We start from the raw sequence: 13,080 nt of genomic DNA on the forward strand, positions 1-13,080 counted from the left end.
AGCCAATGTATTTGAATACAGACACTGACACAAAACTGGTTCTGAATTAGATTTTTGTGCAGTGAACCTCTGTGTGTTCAGCTGCTTTTCCAAGCCACTTTTGCCCAGCTATATATTTGTGTTGCCTTTACTCCATGTAAATATGATGTAATGTTTTCAAACCATTCCGGATGAAGAATGAAATGTTGAGTTACCACCAAGTGAAAAATTCCTTCTGCTTCAACTATAATAGAGTAGCAAGGTTTGGCATATGGGTGGCGGGGTGGGAGGAAGGATGAGATCCAGCCATACTCTGAGTAGACCCACTGAAATTGATTAGTAGTATGACTTGGTTGGATATCACCTTAGGTCGCCAACAAGACACCCATGGGTACAATGGAAATCTCGAGGCCTTCCTCTGGCACCCATGAAAGGGAGAAAGAAGGGATTTGTGCTTACATATGGCTAGATCTAGACTTTGTCATAATTAGAGTAGCCCATTGAAACCAATGGGACATATGATACTCACGACTGACTTAAGTCCCATTGACTGTAATAAGGTCTACTCTTAAGTAAGGATCCAATCCACTGTGTTTTAATTAATGGAACTGTTGACTCCAATCCGGTGGTTTTATTTTTCTAGTTAAGGCTGCTATCCAGAAGGCAATTATGGACTCTTCAGTGGGACCAGCTTATTTCATAATTATATGCCGATTTGCAATTTGTTTGCAACCTAAAATACTGCATAACCCTTTAACACAGGCAAATGAATGCCTCTTAATCCAAATTGGAAATGAGTTCTCAGAGTGGCTGAGAATCTGTTACAACTTCCAAGATTGATAGGCATATTCAGTTGGACATCAAATGTTAAGAAATTAATTGAAGCCATGTAAATTCATGAAGAAAAGCAACTTAAACTTGTCAATCACATATAAATACATTTTTTAAAAAGATGCTTATTATAATATTTAAAAGACACCGGATATTTAGTGTTTAACTAATACACTAAATACAACGTGTATTACTGTAGTTTTACAGGGATAAGCAATATTAGTCATCCCTACTGATTTAAATGGGTAAACTCTGAGTATGACTAATGTTGGGTATCACCCAAGAGGTTTACTATTAATAAAATATTTTCTTCCCTCGCAGTCAAGTATTAATGCAATGTTGTTATATGGTGCTGTGTCCACACATACATTTTTATTCCATTTCTTTTAAAAGCCATGTTACAACTCAGTTTCTTTTTTTTACAGTAAACTAAAACTAAAATACTGCAGTATATGTAAGAAATGTTTACTTCTGAGCTTCTCTATTTGGATTTTTTTTTTTTGCATGGGCAACTGATCTTATTTACACATCTAATTATCTCATTTGAAGTTTCAGCCAAGTACTCACATTTGCACCTAACAGTAATAGCACCTGCGTGTTACTAGAGCCACAGAACGGCACGTATGAAAAATGACAATGCTTCTAAATATCACTGCACACATTTCTCTCTTATAAAAGTATCCCTTGAGCTGCAGTCAAATTGGATAAACTGATGCAGATTGTCTAATACCAGTGGGGCAGATATGGGTCCTGTGCTTGCTTGTGCATAGCTGACAGCAAGGTTGGCTAGTGCTGGGGGAGGGCAAGGCAGCCAGAATTGACTTCCACGAGGGAGCAAGGTAAGGACTGCTTACCGTTACCGTCAGCTGTGTGGTCAGTATTCCTGCGAGCGTACAATGAGGTTTCCTCCGGGCAGGTCCTATTGGTCACTCGCCACAATTTCCAGGCCCATTCTGATGCCTCAGAAGCCTAGGCTTCAGGGTCTGCTTCAAGGATTGTTGGTGCTCCCAGCCATGGCCTGCTCATTGGAGGGAGAAAGGATGACATGCGACCTTACCTTCCTAGAATTCTTCCCCATCCTGGTGGCTGTACATATCTGGGTTGAGGAATGCTGGAACTTCAGGGTCTGACAATCAAGTGGTGGTGAGGGTTCTGGCCTTCTCGCATGACCTTCTGGCTGACCTTCTGGCATGGCCTGAGGTTGTTATGGCCATTTGTGCTCCAGCTGGCTAACATCTCCTTTTCAGCCAGTTTTTGTTCTAGGGCTCGGTAATAGCACAGCGGACACTCTGTCTCAATTTCAGGAGGATGGCTTTTGAGCTCTGGCACCCGGCGCTCAGTTGGAGCCAGGGTCCTTTCCTGAGGACCTGTGGGCACTCGGAGGCACGATGTGATGCAGGGAGCATTACAGTCCATCGCACCTTCCACATTCCAAACGTACTCCAGGGCATCGTCTTCCTTTGAAGCCTTTAGGTCTCATGCCGGGGTGGGCCCAGACTCCCCTCAGGCATGAGAGGTGCATGTCCTGCCATACCTTGTGTCCCTGAAGAACTGGGGGTTAGCCACCATGGCCATGTCCTTGCATGTAGCTGCAACCACCATCTTTAGTAAATTCCTCCAGTTCCCCACCCCCCCTGCAATTACGTCCGATTCCGAAGGCTGTTGCCAGGCTGGCGTGGGCACCACCTTACAGCCCCAGGCGTGGGGAGACTAATTATGTATGGTCTCCTCAGAGATACCGTATTTTTCCGTATAGAAGACTAGGTTTTTCCCCCTTAAAAATAATGTCAACAATTAGGGGGTGTCTTATACATGAGGCCATCTCCCAAAATAGGGGGTGTCTTATAGAAGGAAAAATACATTATATGGAAAGTTTCGGACACCATCTGCTGGACGAAATATGAGAAAGGCTTTTTCGGTGAGTACTACTGATGCTCTCTTTCTCAGGGCCTACAGCCTATTCCCCACCCACCCGGGTTTGAACTTCTTTGTTTTATAAAAATATTTATTTCTGTGGTAGTCATTACTCTTAACAATGACATCAAATCGCATCAAAGTACAGTATTAATGAAAATAATGCATTTTTTCTTAAATGATTTCCTGTAAGGGACACACAAGCCCTATTCAGGCATTATGTACACAGGCAATTTGCCCTGTATGTAGGTGTGAGTGAGGGGGCTCCAGCAAAGACAAGTATGTTAGCTTTACCTACTCTGTGTCCCAAAACACACAGAAAGCACCCATAGATACAGGAGGCTCTCTGCTGCAGAAAGTCACCTTCCAACTCAAGGCACCTGACTAAAATGGATGTGGATGGGGGTGGAGCTAACAGGCTTGTCCTGCTGCCCTTTCTCGTGTGGTAGCTGACCTGTGTACCGTGACCTTGCTCCAGATGAGCCAAGTTCTGTTGACTAAATTCCTCAGTGCATTGAAATCTGGGTGGTTGCAGAATACCCTGGAGTTCATCGAGCAACGAGTCCAAAGGTGCTGTTGCTTTGATCCCTTCCCTCATGTGACTCTCTGCATTTAATCTCCAGTGAATAGATTTATCTTGCATATTCAGCGTTTTGGAAAACTGTGTTAGGGTTGCTGCCTTGCTTCGATTAATTTATCCTGCATGGTTTTGTCCACAATTACTGTGGGATGGAACACTGGGGCAGACAAGTCACAACAGTTCCTAGAGTGTCCACTAACAGGAACTCACCTGGAGGGACACCTGACTAAGTTCAGCTTCCTGTTCCTCCAGATATGCAGATGAGATGGATTAGCTGGCAGATAGAAGCTCCCAGCCAGCAGCCATTCTCTCTCTTAGCCTTTTCTCCTTCAATGGGAACACATCTCCAGAGAATCTCCAGTTAGGATGGTTCTCCCTCTCGGCCTGCTGCCAAGAGAGAGACCAGATGGAGCCTTAATTTACTAAGTAGTCTCCACCACCTGTATATATTTGTAACTTTTCTACGTAAGCCTGCCTTTCTGAGATTATGCTGTTAACTCAGGATGTCATGTGAGTAAACTCTATCTTATTTTAATACTGTTGTGTCGTGTATTTCTTTTAAGAGGGAAAAAGGGGATTTGCCAGGAAGTATAATATTGAAGTATAATATTGTTGCAGAGGTTCTAACAAACCTAACGCTCACGCTTTGCTGCGCACAAAAGGGGAATGTCACTCTGCTGATATTGGAAGCTTGCTAACACAAGCTTGGATAGGATCTATCTAATAATATATCCTAATCCACATCCCTAACATTCCCACAATTACCAAGCTGTGCAAACCTTTCAAAAAGCAAGACGACTCACCTTGATAAGGTTTGCAGCTTTTGCAGAATGGGTGAAATAATAGTAACAATAAAATAAAACAAAGAGAGGCATATTTATACAGCATTTGTAGGGACTCTTTGGTGCTTACAACGCTTATCTCTATGTATGGCTCGAGTTAATTTCAAAGGTGCTCTGCAGCATTTTGCTATGATTTTTTTTTTAAATCTACAATCTCTTATAGAGCCATCTGGTTAGGTTAAATAAAGTGCCATATATTTCAACCTTGATTTGCAGGCAGGCATGTCAAAAGGTCTATTCTAAAGACTCTGTGTTGTGATAGAACTTCTTGGCCTGCGAGAGGTAATGAGATTCCATCCACACAATTCGACCTAATGATTCAAAGCAAGACAGCAGAAGGCTCCGTGAGACATATGCATCTCTTGCTTTCTCTTCCAGATAAAGTTGAAAGCTTTTCTCCAATTCTCTCAGATGGGAGGCGAATATTTGCCAGTAATAATTTACACTGTATGGAGGTCACATTATTAGCTTTGTTATTAACACAGGCTGAAAACCCTATATATGCTAAAGCAGTGGCTTCCAACCATTGGCTTCTGGCGATTGCACCAGGGATGAGGAATCTGTGGCCTTCTAAAAGTTCTTGGACTACCATAACTGTCACTGCTGGCCTTGCTGTCTGGGACTAATGGGAGCTGGAGTCCAATGACATCTGGACTTCCCCCCAGGTCCCCCACCCCAGCACTCAGTCTATGGCTGGACTCCTCTAGGAGGGGAGGCAGCCTCTCTGTACAAAGTACCACTGTCATTAGCAACGGGATTCCGAGGCTTTGTCTCAGTGGTAGGTGGGAATAACTCTGAATGAAATAAAGCTCCTCCTACACAACATGGACAGGCTGAAGGTAATTCACACTGTGATGTGGCAAGCTGAGTCCTGAAAGGAGTAGATGCTCCTGAAAGACAGGATTATACTTCTTAATGATGTTACTTCTTAACGATGTTCAGAACAGGATGTTGTTGTTGTTGTTGGCATCTGTCTGTCTTGAGAGACAATGGAGTGTGCCTCCAGGGGTGAAGTCAGACCGCTGGAGGATGACAGAGCCTGCTATGGCTGCAGAGACTAGTATTTAGTAACTGCTGCCTCCTGTGTGGTTTTTGCTGCATTAGCAGCACCAAAGGGATCTGTCCAGGGCACAAGACTGGGCAGTGTGTATGGAGGTCCAGGGGTGCCCAGAGGACAAGACCCTCTTATTGGCCTCGCCAGTGTGGTCTAAAGGAAAGCAGAGCAATGCATTTGGCACCAGCTTGGCTGCAGGAGTCGCTGGAAATATGCCATCCAGCAATCTTTGGGACTCCACTGTGGATTTGTGTAGGGTTTAGCCTTTTCTTCTCAAAGATGTATTGCAAGGCAGCGGGTAATGGAAGAGGACGACTGCTTGCAAAAGTAAAGCAGTCTGGAATCTCCTGCAGCAGAAGAACTCTACTGGCTTGCAGAACTCATCCAGAGTAAACAGCCTGGGAATCACCAGGGCCAGCTGAAGATGGCTTACGTGACTGCATGGAAGATCTGTGAGGCGTGCTCCAGAATTGCCTGCAATGTTGCCAAGTTTGTTAGGGCACAGCTAGAGTGCCCAGATCCGTGCAGTCTGGCGGCAGTGCTGTGTGGCCAGTCCAAAGATCTGCACTCCTGGGTGTCCTTCGGTGTCCCCTGTTTTAATTGCCATGTTGTTTTATTGCAATTGCTTTATTTCGTATTTCAGTTATGGGCTGGGCGAGGCTGCTGTCTGAAGTCCGGGAGAACCATGGTCGGTGTCTGAGTTAGATGGTCCAAATCAGCATAAGGCAGCTTCTATGTTCCTCTTCCACTTGTTGGCACCATTCACCCCCATCAAGCAGCAGCCCCTGTTCCTGATTTGGATCGCTCTCTTTTCATATTCAAAATCCAACAAAGTCTTCATGAATTTACATTTTCATTTGTGAATAAAAAATGGCACATACCCTTAAATACAAATCCAGTGTAAGAATTTAGTGAAGCTGACAAAAGATTGGTATAAATAGACAAGTGTAATCCCTCCACCGCCCGCAACCGCATGGCATGATTCAGCCAATGACACACGTTTAATTCCCTTAGATTTTAACAGGAGAGTTAACTACATCCTCAAGTCTCTGGCTGAAATCAATGGGACTTAGATATGCCAGTTGCTACTGGAGTGTGGCCATGTTAGGCTTGAAGGGCATTTCTAAAAACAAACAAAACCCCCCACCTTTATACAACTTTTAAAGATAACATATAAAGAGAAAGCCCTGAGTAGCTTTCCTGCACAACATCACCACTAAAATCAATAGATCTTCATGCACAAGGTAAGCAACTCTGATACAATTAAATATCCCTGAATCAATTTAGAAACAGAGATTGCTATTCAAAAGCAGCAGACTTTTATAAGAAAGAGAACATGTGCAGGAAAAAAAAGTGACTGCAAACAACAACTCAATTATGCAGATCATGGAACTAATGTGGAATAAATAAATTGTGGACTCTGGCTTGGATCTAATAGACCGAACGGCATGTTTTAAAAAAGGAAAATCTAAATTCATTTAAAACTACAAAGTGCATAGATGTGTGCACTATCTCTCAAGTATATGTTTCAGTATTGTTGCCTAAAATAAAATGTAAAACAAAAATTATATGGTGCAACTATTAATTAATGTATTTCCCAAACATGTTTTGAGACAAGAACCAGTTTTCTTTGGTGAAAAGAGCCTCCCCACGAAGCACATTGGCCCCTTAGAGGTGATTTTCACGGTTTCATTACTTGCCTTGGCAAGTAACACGCGATTCCACCTTTGGGCAAATTTCCCTGGAGGTTCCATCTTTTTTTTTCTGAATGCTTTTTGCTTGATGGTAGGGTCAAAAGAAGAAATTGCTTCCCAATAAGAAACTCATAGTCAGTTCACACAAGTACTGGGAACACGACACTTATTAGAAAACCACTCAATGGCATCAGGTCTAAGATCAGGCTTTTTACATGCCATCAAGTTTTTGATGTAACAGCAGCAACAACAATAATACTGCATTTGTAACCCAAACTAGGCATCAGCCTTAACTGAATATGGAAAAGAATATGTTTTCCCCTGCTTCTTTCATAAGGAAAATAAGTGTTGCAGGTTAGAACCACAAGGCTCAGGTGCACCAACTAGTTTAGTTACTCTTGAGTACCTGGATTTAGGCTTGAGTCTAAGATGTAGGTTCATTTATGCATTACTGGCAGTGGGATAGGAGTTGCTTCTTAGCAGTTTTGTCCCACATCACCTGCAGGAATTCCATTAGCTGCAAGCTGAGGCCAAGAGCCAGGTGGCAAGGAACCATTTCACTAGCCCTGTCCATCAACTCAAAGATCAGCCAAATACTCTGAAAAGATTTCTCTCAGCCCCGAGTGACTTGGCCATCTTCATCATCCTTCCAAGCAGCAAGGCGAATCCTACCACTTGTCAACTGACCTCTCACGTGTGGTAAGTGATCCCAAGCACTAGCAAGAATGATATGGAAAGAAGCTACAACCACCAGCTGACCCACGATTCAGCTTTTCCTACATCAGATAATAAGTGGTTAGTATTGCTTAGTGAAGAATACAGCACCATGCTTAAGTGTTTAATAGTTGGGCTATGAAGTGTTTAATAGTTGGGCAAAAAGAGACAAATGAGAAAACTTTCACTCATGCTCTATCTTTGCATTCCAGAATGCAAATACAGTGGTGCCTCACTAGACAAATTTAATTCGTTCCACAGGTCTATTCTTATAACGAAAAATTTGTCTAGCGAATCCCATAGGAATGCATTGAATTTTTTTTAAAAAAAATTGCCCATAGGAACGCATTAATTGAATTTCGATGCATTCCTATGGGAAACCGCGATTCGCTAGACGAATTTTTCGTAAAACGAATTTGTCTAGTGAGGCAACCTCCGCTAGAAAAATCCTTTCTTATAGCGAAAATTTTGTCTTACGGGGCGTTTGTTAAGCGAGGCACCACTGTAATTAAAAGTTAACAATGCATAATATACTGCAGAGTAGCTATAAAATCTTCCATAAAACCAGTGGACTTCTCTTTCAAGACCTTCTATTTCATGCACCCAAACAAAAAAAAAAAAATATCCACAGAGCATCTACTGTTTTACTAATTCATCTGCGTATGAGTCCTCTTGTACCCGAAAACTCCAATTGTATCAAAGGAGGTTTCCTTACTTTACTGGCTCCCATGACTCCCGCTCAAATCCCCTGTGAATTGACTGTGCAATTGAGGATTCCATGAGATCGACATATCTAACAACAAGTGGGGCAAACAGGTCTTGAAGATGTTTGTGGTATTTTCCATTGCACAAATTATCTAGAATAAATAAATAAAAGCATGGTAAGAAGTCTTTCGCAGCAACCCAAACTATCATATTTATCACACAGCATAAATTTTTGAGCTCAAAACAATACTTTACAGGGCAAAACAATTCAGCTAGAAAAGGTCCTGGCAAATAAAAGGCTTTGCCACCAAACTATTTACTCTACATTTCAGTGATTTTTATGAGTTGAGTAACTGCAATATTACCATTTCCCTTCAAATAAGCAAACAATAAAATCATACCCATTAGTGGCAGCACAAGTATTAGCAAAACCGTTGTGTTCTTAGTACTGGGTACAAAAATGCTGAAGATGCTTTGTACCGATTAAGATTTCCTTAGGTGCGTCACTTTAAATCCTTGGATATTTGATCCCATATAAACAATACAGTGGCACCTCTACTTACGAATGTTTCTACTTACAAATGGAGCTCCGTCTGCCATCTTGGATGCAGTTTAGATAGGATTTTTTCTACTTACGAATTTTTAGATAGGGTTGCTTCGACTTACGAATTTTTTCTCCCAATGCATTCCTATGCGATTTGACTTACAATTTTTTTCGACTTACAAATGTGTGTTCAGAACGCATTAAATTCGTAAGTAGAGGTACCACTGTAGATATAAACTGAACACCAAGGCATCATGGGAACTGTAGTTTTTTATGAGTGTGAAAAATGCCATGAAAAATCCCTGTATCCAGCTCTTTGGAACTACAGTTTCCATGTGTCCTTGAAGGGAAACTGCAACATGTGCAGCACAACCTGATGCAGGTCTGCTTGGAAGTAAGGTAAAAGTAAAGATAAAGATAAAGGGACCCCTGACCATTAGGTCCAGTTGTGGATGACTCTGGGGTTGCAGCGCTCATCTCGCTTTATTGGCCGAGGGAGCTGATATACAGCTTCCAGGTCATTCTGGTGAACCAGAGCAGCACACAGAAACGCCGTTTACCTTCCTGCTGGAGCGGTACCTATTTATCTACTTGCACTTTGACGTGCTTTCGAACTGCTAGGTTGGCAGGAGCAGGGACTGAGCAATGGGAGCTCAACCCGTTGCGGGGTGAGCTGGAGCCTAGGGCTTGGAAGTAAACCCCACAGTATTCAATGGGGTTTAATTGCAGTCTTAAACGGGTTCAAGTTTATGGTATAGAATGTCCTTAGGCTTGCACCCAGTGCTCATCATGAGCACTCAGATGTTATTTCACAGACATTTGTATTTATTTAAGATTCACCTTTCAACCCTCTTCAAACACCAATCCCACTCACATCTTTTTGCCACGCAATGCTCAACACTCTCTGCCTGCAGGTTCCCACAACCTAGATCAGAGTTTGGGAACCTGTGGCTCTTTAGACAATGCAGGACTCTAACTCCCATCAGCTCCAGCCAGCATAGCCAGGTCAGGAATGATGGGAATTTTAGTGCAACCGGATCTGGAGGGTTGTAGGCCTCCCCCCATCCTAACTAGATAGTTCTGATTCATCAGCTGGGAATAATTAACTTACATCAACGAGCTATTGCCATGAACAAATTGGAAGGAGAATACGATAGCCATAACAAACAAAACAAAATAAAAAAACCCAACACAGCGATCTGCACATGCATTAGAAATTTCTGCACATCCCTTCACTGAAGTTTTGACTACGGCTGTCCATGCTACCACAGAGCAGAGCTGCTTTTCTCTGTGAAACATGACTTATTTCTCTGGTTGCATGAGCAACTGAAGTAGAACTCTGCAGTGGCACATGTGGTTCTCGCTCCCATTTATTATGCATACAGAGTGGTATTCAGCTAAAGTTTACTCAGAGTATACCTACTGAAATTGATGGCCTCAACACAGTCATGCTAACAAAAAGCACTGCTAATAAGCACCACCAACCAACTGCATAACTGGCTGGTGTTATTCATTTATAAGCTGGTTTCAATGAGTCGATAGAAAGGTTTGATACTGTCTTTGAGGAGTTTACATATGTAAAGTACATACAGTCATACCTCGGTTTAAGTACGCCTCGGTTTGAGTATTTTCTGTTTAAGTACTCCGCGGACCTGTCTGGAAAGGATTAATCCACTTTCCATTACTTTCAATGGGAAAGTTCGCTTCAGGTTAAGTACGCTTCAGGTTAAGTACAGACTTCCGGAACCAATTACACTCATACCTCGGGTTAAGTACGCTTCAGGTTGAGTACTCCGCGGACCCGTCTGGAACGGATTAATCCACTTTCCATTACTTTCAATGGGAAAGTTCGCTTCAGGTCAAGTATGCTTCAGTTTAAGTACTCCGTGGACCGTCTGGAACGGATTAATCCACTTTCCATTACTTTCAATGGGAAAGTTCGCTTCAGGTTAAGTACGCTTCAGGTTAAGTATGGACTTCCGGAACCAATTACACTCATACCTCGGGTTAAGTACGCTTCAGGTTGAGTACTCCGCGGACCCGTCTGGAACAGATTAATCCAGTTTCCATTACTTTCAATGGGACAGTTCGCTTTAGGTTAAGTACGCTTCAGTTTAAGTACTCCACAGACCGTCTGGAACGGATTAATCCACTTTCCATTACTTTCAATGGGAAAGTTCACTTCAGGTTAAGTACGCTTCAGGTTAAGTAAACTGAGGTAAACCGAGGTACCACTGTAGTTCCCTGAGTATGAATAAACAATAATGCCTTTCTTCCAAAACCACTGAGAGTCAAACGAATTAGCAAAGGCCGCTTTTATTCCACAAAGAACCAGGAAACAACTGTTTTGCCCTATCAGAGAATGAACATTAAACGTCCAAATACAATACGTACAGTCACTACGAAGCGAATCATTTAGAAGTTGAAAGAGTGGAAAGCTGTCCCAGGTATCAGGGGGCTGGACCTCTAGCGCAGCATCCATGTCCACCGCAAACAAGGAAAGGAAGGTTTCCGCGTGCTCAACCATTAAATCTGACCACCAAGCAAAGGCCTTTAAATGGAGTAGGGGGCGGGGGTAAAAAGTGAAAGAAGTATTAGTGATATCCTAAACCACAGTGCATTTTCGCACATGTAATAGGCATTCTGAAAACAACAACTACTAATGGGGATCCTACTGGAAACTAGCTTTATTGTAAAGAGAACAGCAGTACAAAACACTCGCATAGTGCAGATATGGTGTAGCCATCAAGCCCCTGCTACCTTTTGGCAGGAACTTCTCCAGGAGCGTTGAATCAGAACTGTATACTTTGTCTACATATCTGTAATGCAACAGAGGATGCCTGCTTGTTCAGTTTACAATAACCCATTCAATTCCTTTTAGATCATGCTATTTGCTACAGGGGTAAACTAGTTCTTTGTCTAAAATATAAAACATCTGGGAGTTTCTTCACTGTGTTTGCGGGTTTTCTCCTTTTCTTTCCCACGATGCTGTCAAAAATCCATCTAGAATTGGACTGACAACTGCAATGTGAGAACAGCACTTTCACGGGAATTGACTGGCCCTAAAACACCTCACATTAACAATGCAAAGTCAACCAATCAATTAAAAAAAAGATCCCTACCTTAATTTAACTCATTTAACCTTTAAAGTAATTAGAGCTGGTTTGCCCCACTTAGAATGGAAGAATTACCACCCAGTTTTAGAAGGTTGGCATTAGAAGAACCATCAAGCCAGGGTGTGCCTACAGCAGGAAATAAATCTAAAGTTGAAAACCAAGAAATATCAGTGAAGTAACTCTTTCGTCATGCGGATGGGTCCTCGAGAATTCACTGTACAGCTTTTCTGAAGTGACATTCACATCATACATGACTCAGATGTGAATGTGTTTGGAACACATGCATGCGTGTTTAAAATCACTTCTGCTTAGGAACATGCAGTATGAGTGGAGCTATCAACAGGACCTTGTAACTGTTAGGCAATACGGAAACTATTCAACAGTTTGGTGTTTATACAAGGTTAAAAAAAATGTCATTAGCATTTACCAAGGGGAGAAAAAAAGTTAGACTTGACAGTGAGGAAAAGGCTAAGTATATTTGATGAAACAGCCACTTTTAAATCTGCCAATGCGGTCCGGCTCTGTGTTCCATCCTCCGAGGAGGTAACACTGTCAATCTGACAGGAGCAGTGCCTTTTCTGTGGTGGCCCCAGAGTTATGGAATGTGCATCCCTGAGAGTTCTATGGTTTGTATCCAACTAGGTCATACTCAGAGAGTAGACCCACTGAAATCAAGGACCAAGAAAACCACAACTGACTTAAATCCAGTGCTTTTTTTCTGGGGTGATGCAGGGGTATGCATACCTTTAAACATTTTGTGATTCTAAGTTTGGCCTCAATGAGAGGCAGTATTTCAATATGAGTAGGAAAATGAGAGTACTCCCTAAACATCTATAAAATAAAAAAGCACTGCTTAAATCCATTGGGCCTACTTTGAGAATGTCTTAGTTTTGTACAATCTATGTATTCTCCAAGCTCTTTTCAGAAGCAGATGACGACCTCTTTATTCTGCCAGTCATTTCTTGAGTTTACAGCAGATTTCCAATTGCTGATTTATATAGTTTTAAATGATTGTTTTATACTGTTTCAATTAGACATGTCTTCAATTAGAAATGTTTTGTGGACATTTTTGCTGGAAGGTGGCTAAGAAACACTGTGCATAAAATG

At 42.2% G+C, this 13,080-nt stretch overlaps 1 protein-coding gene across 6 annotated transcripts in view; it reads right to left on the reverse strand.

The window, feature by feature from the left end:
- The window catches only part of CADPS (calcium dependent secretion activator), a 376,860-nt gene that overhangs the window by 85,134 nt on the left and 278,646 nt on the right, over nucleotides 1–13,080 (reverse strand). For all 6 annotated transcript variants that reach the window (XM_035106756.2, XM_035106772.2, XM_060271298.1 and 3 more), the window contains 2 exons: nucleotides 11,252–11,408; nucleotides 8,324–8,465 (listed from right to left, as the gene is read on the reverse strand). In XM_035106756.2, coding sequence (XP_034962647.2) covers nucleotides 8,324–8,465; nucleotides 11,252–11,408 — 299 coding nt within the window. The remainder of the gene's footprint in view (nucleotides 1–8,323; nucleotides 8,466–11,251; nucleotides 11,409–13,080) is intronic.

The sequence above is a fragment of the Zootoca vivipara genome, chromosome 2 (assembly GCF_963506605.1).
Source record: "Zootoca vivipara chromosome 2, rZooViv1.1, whole genome shotgun sequence".
Taxonomy (NCBI): domain Eukaryota; kingdom Metazoa; phylum Chordata; class Lepidosauria; order Squamata; family Lacertidae; genus Zootoca; species Zootoca vivipara.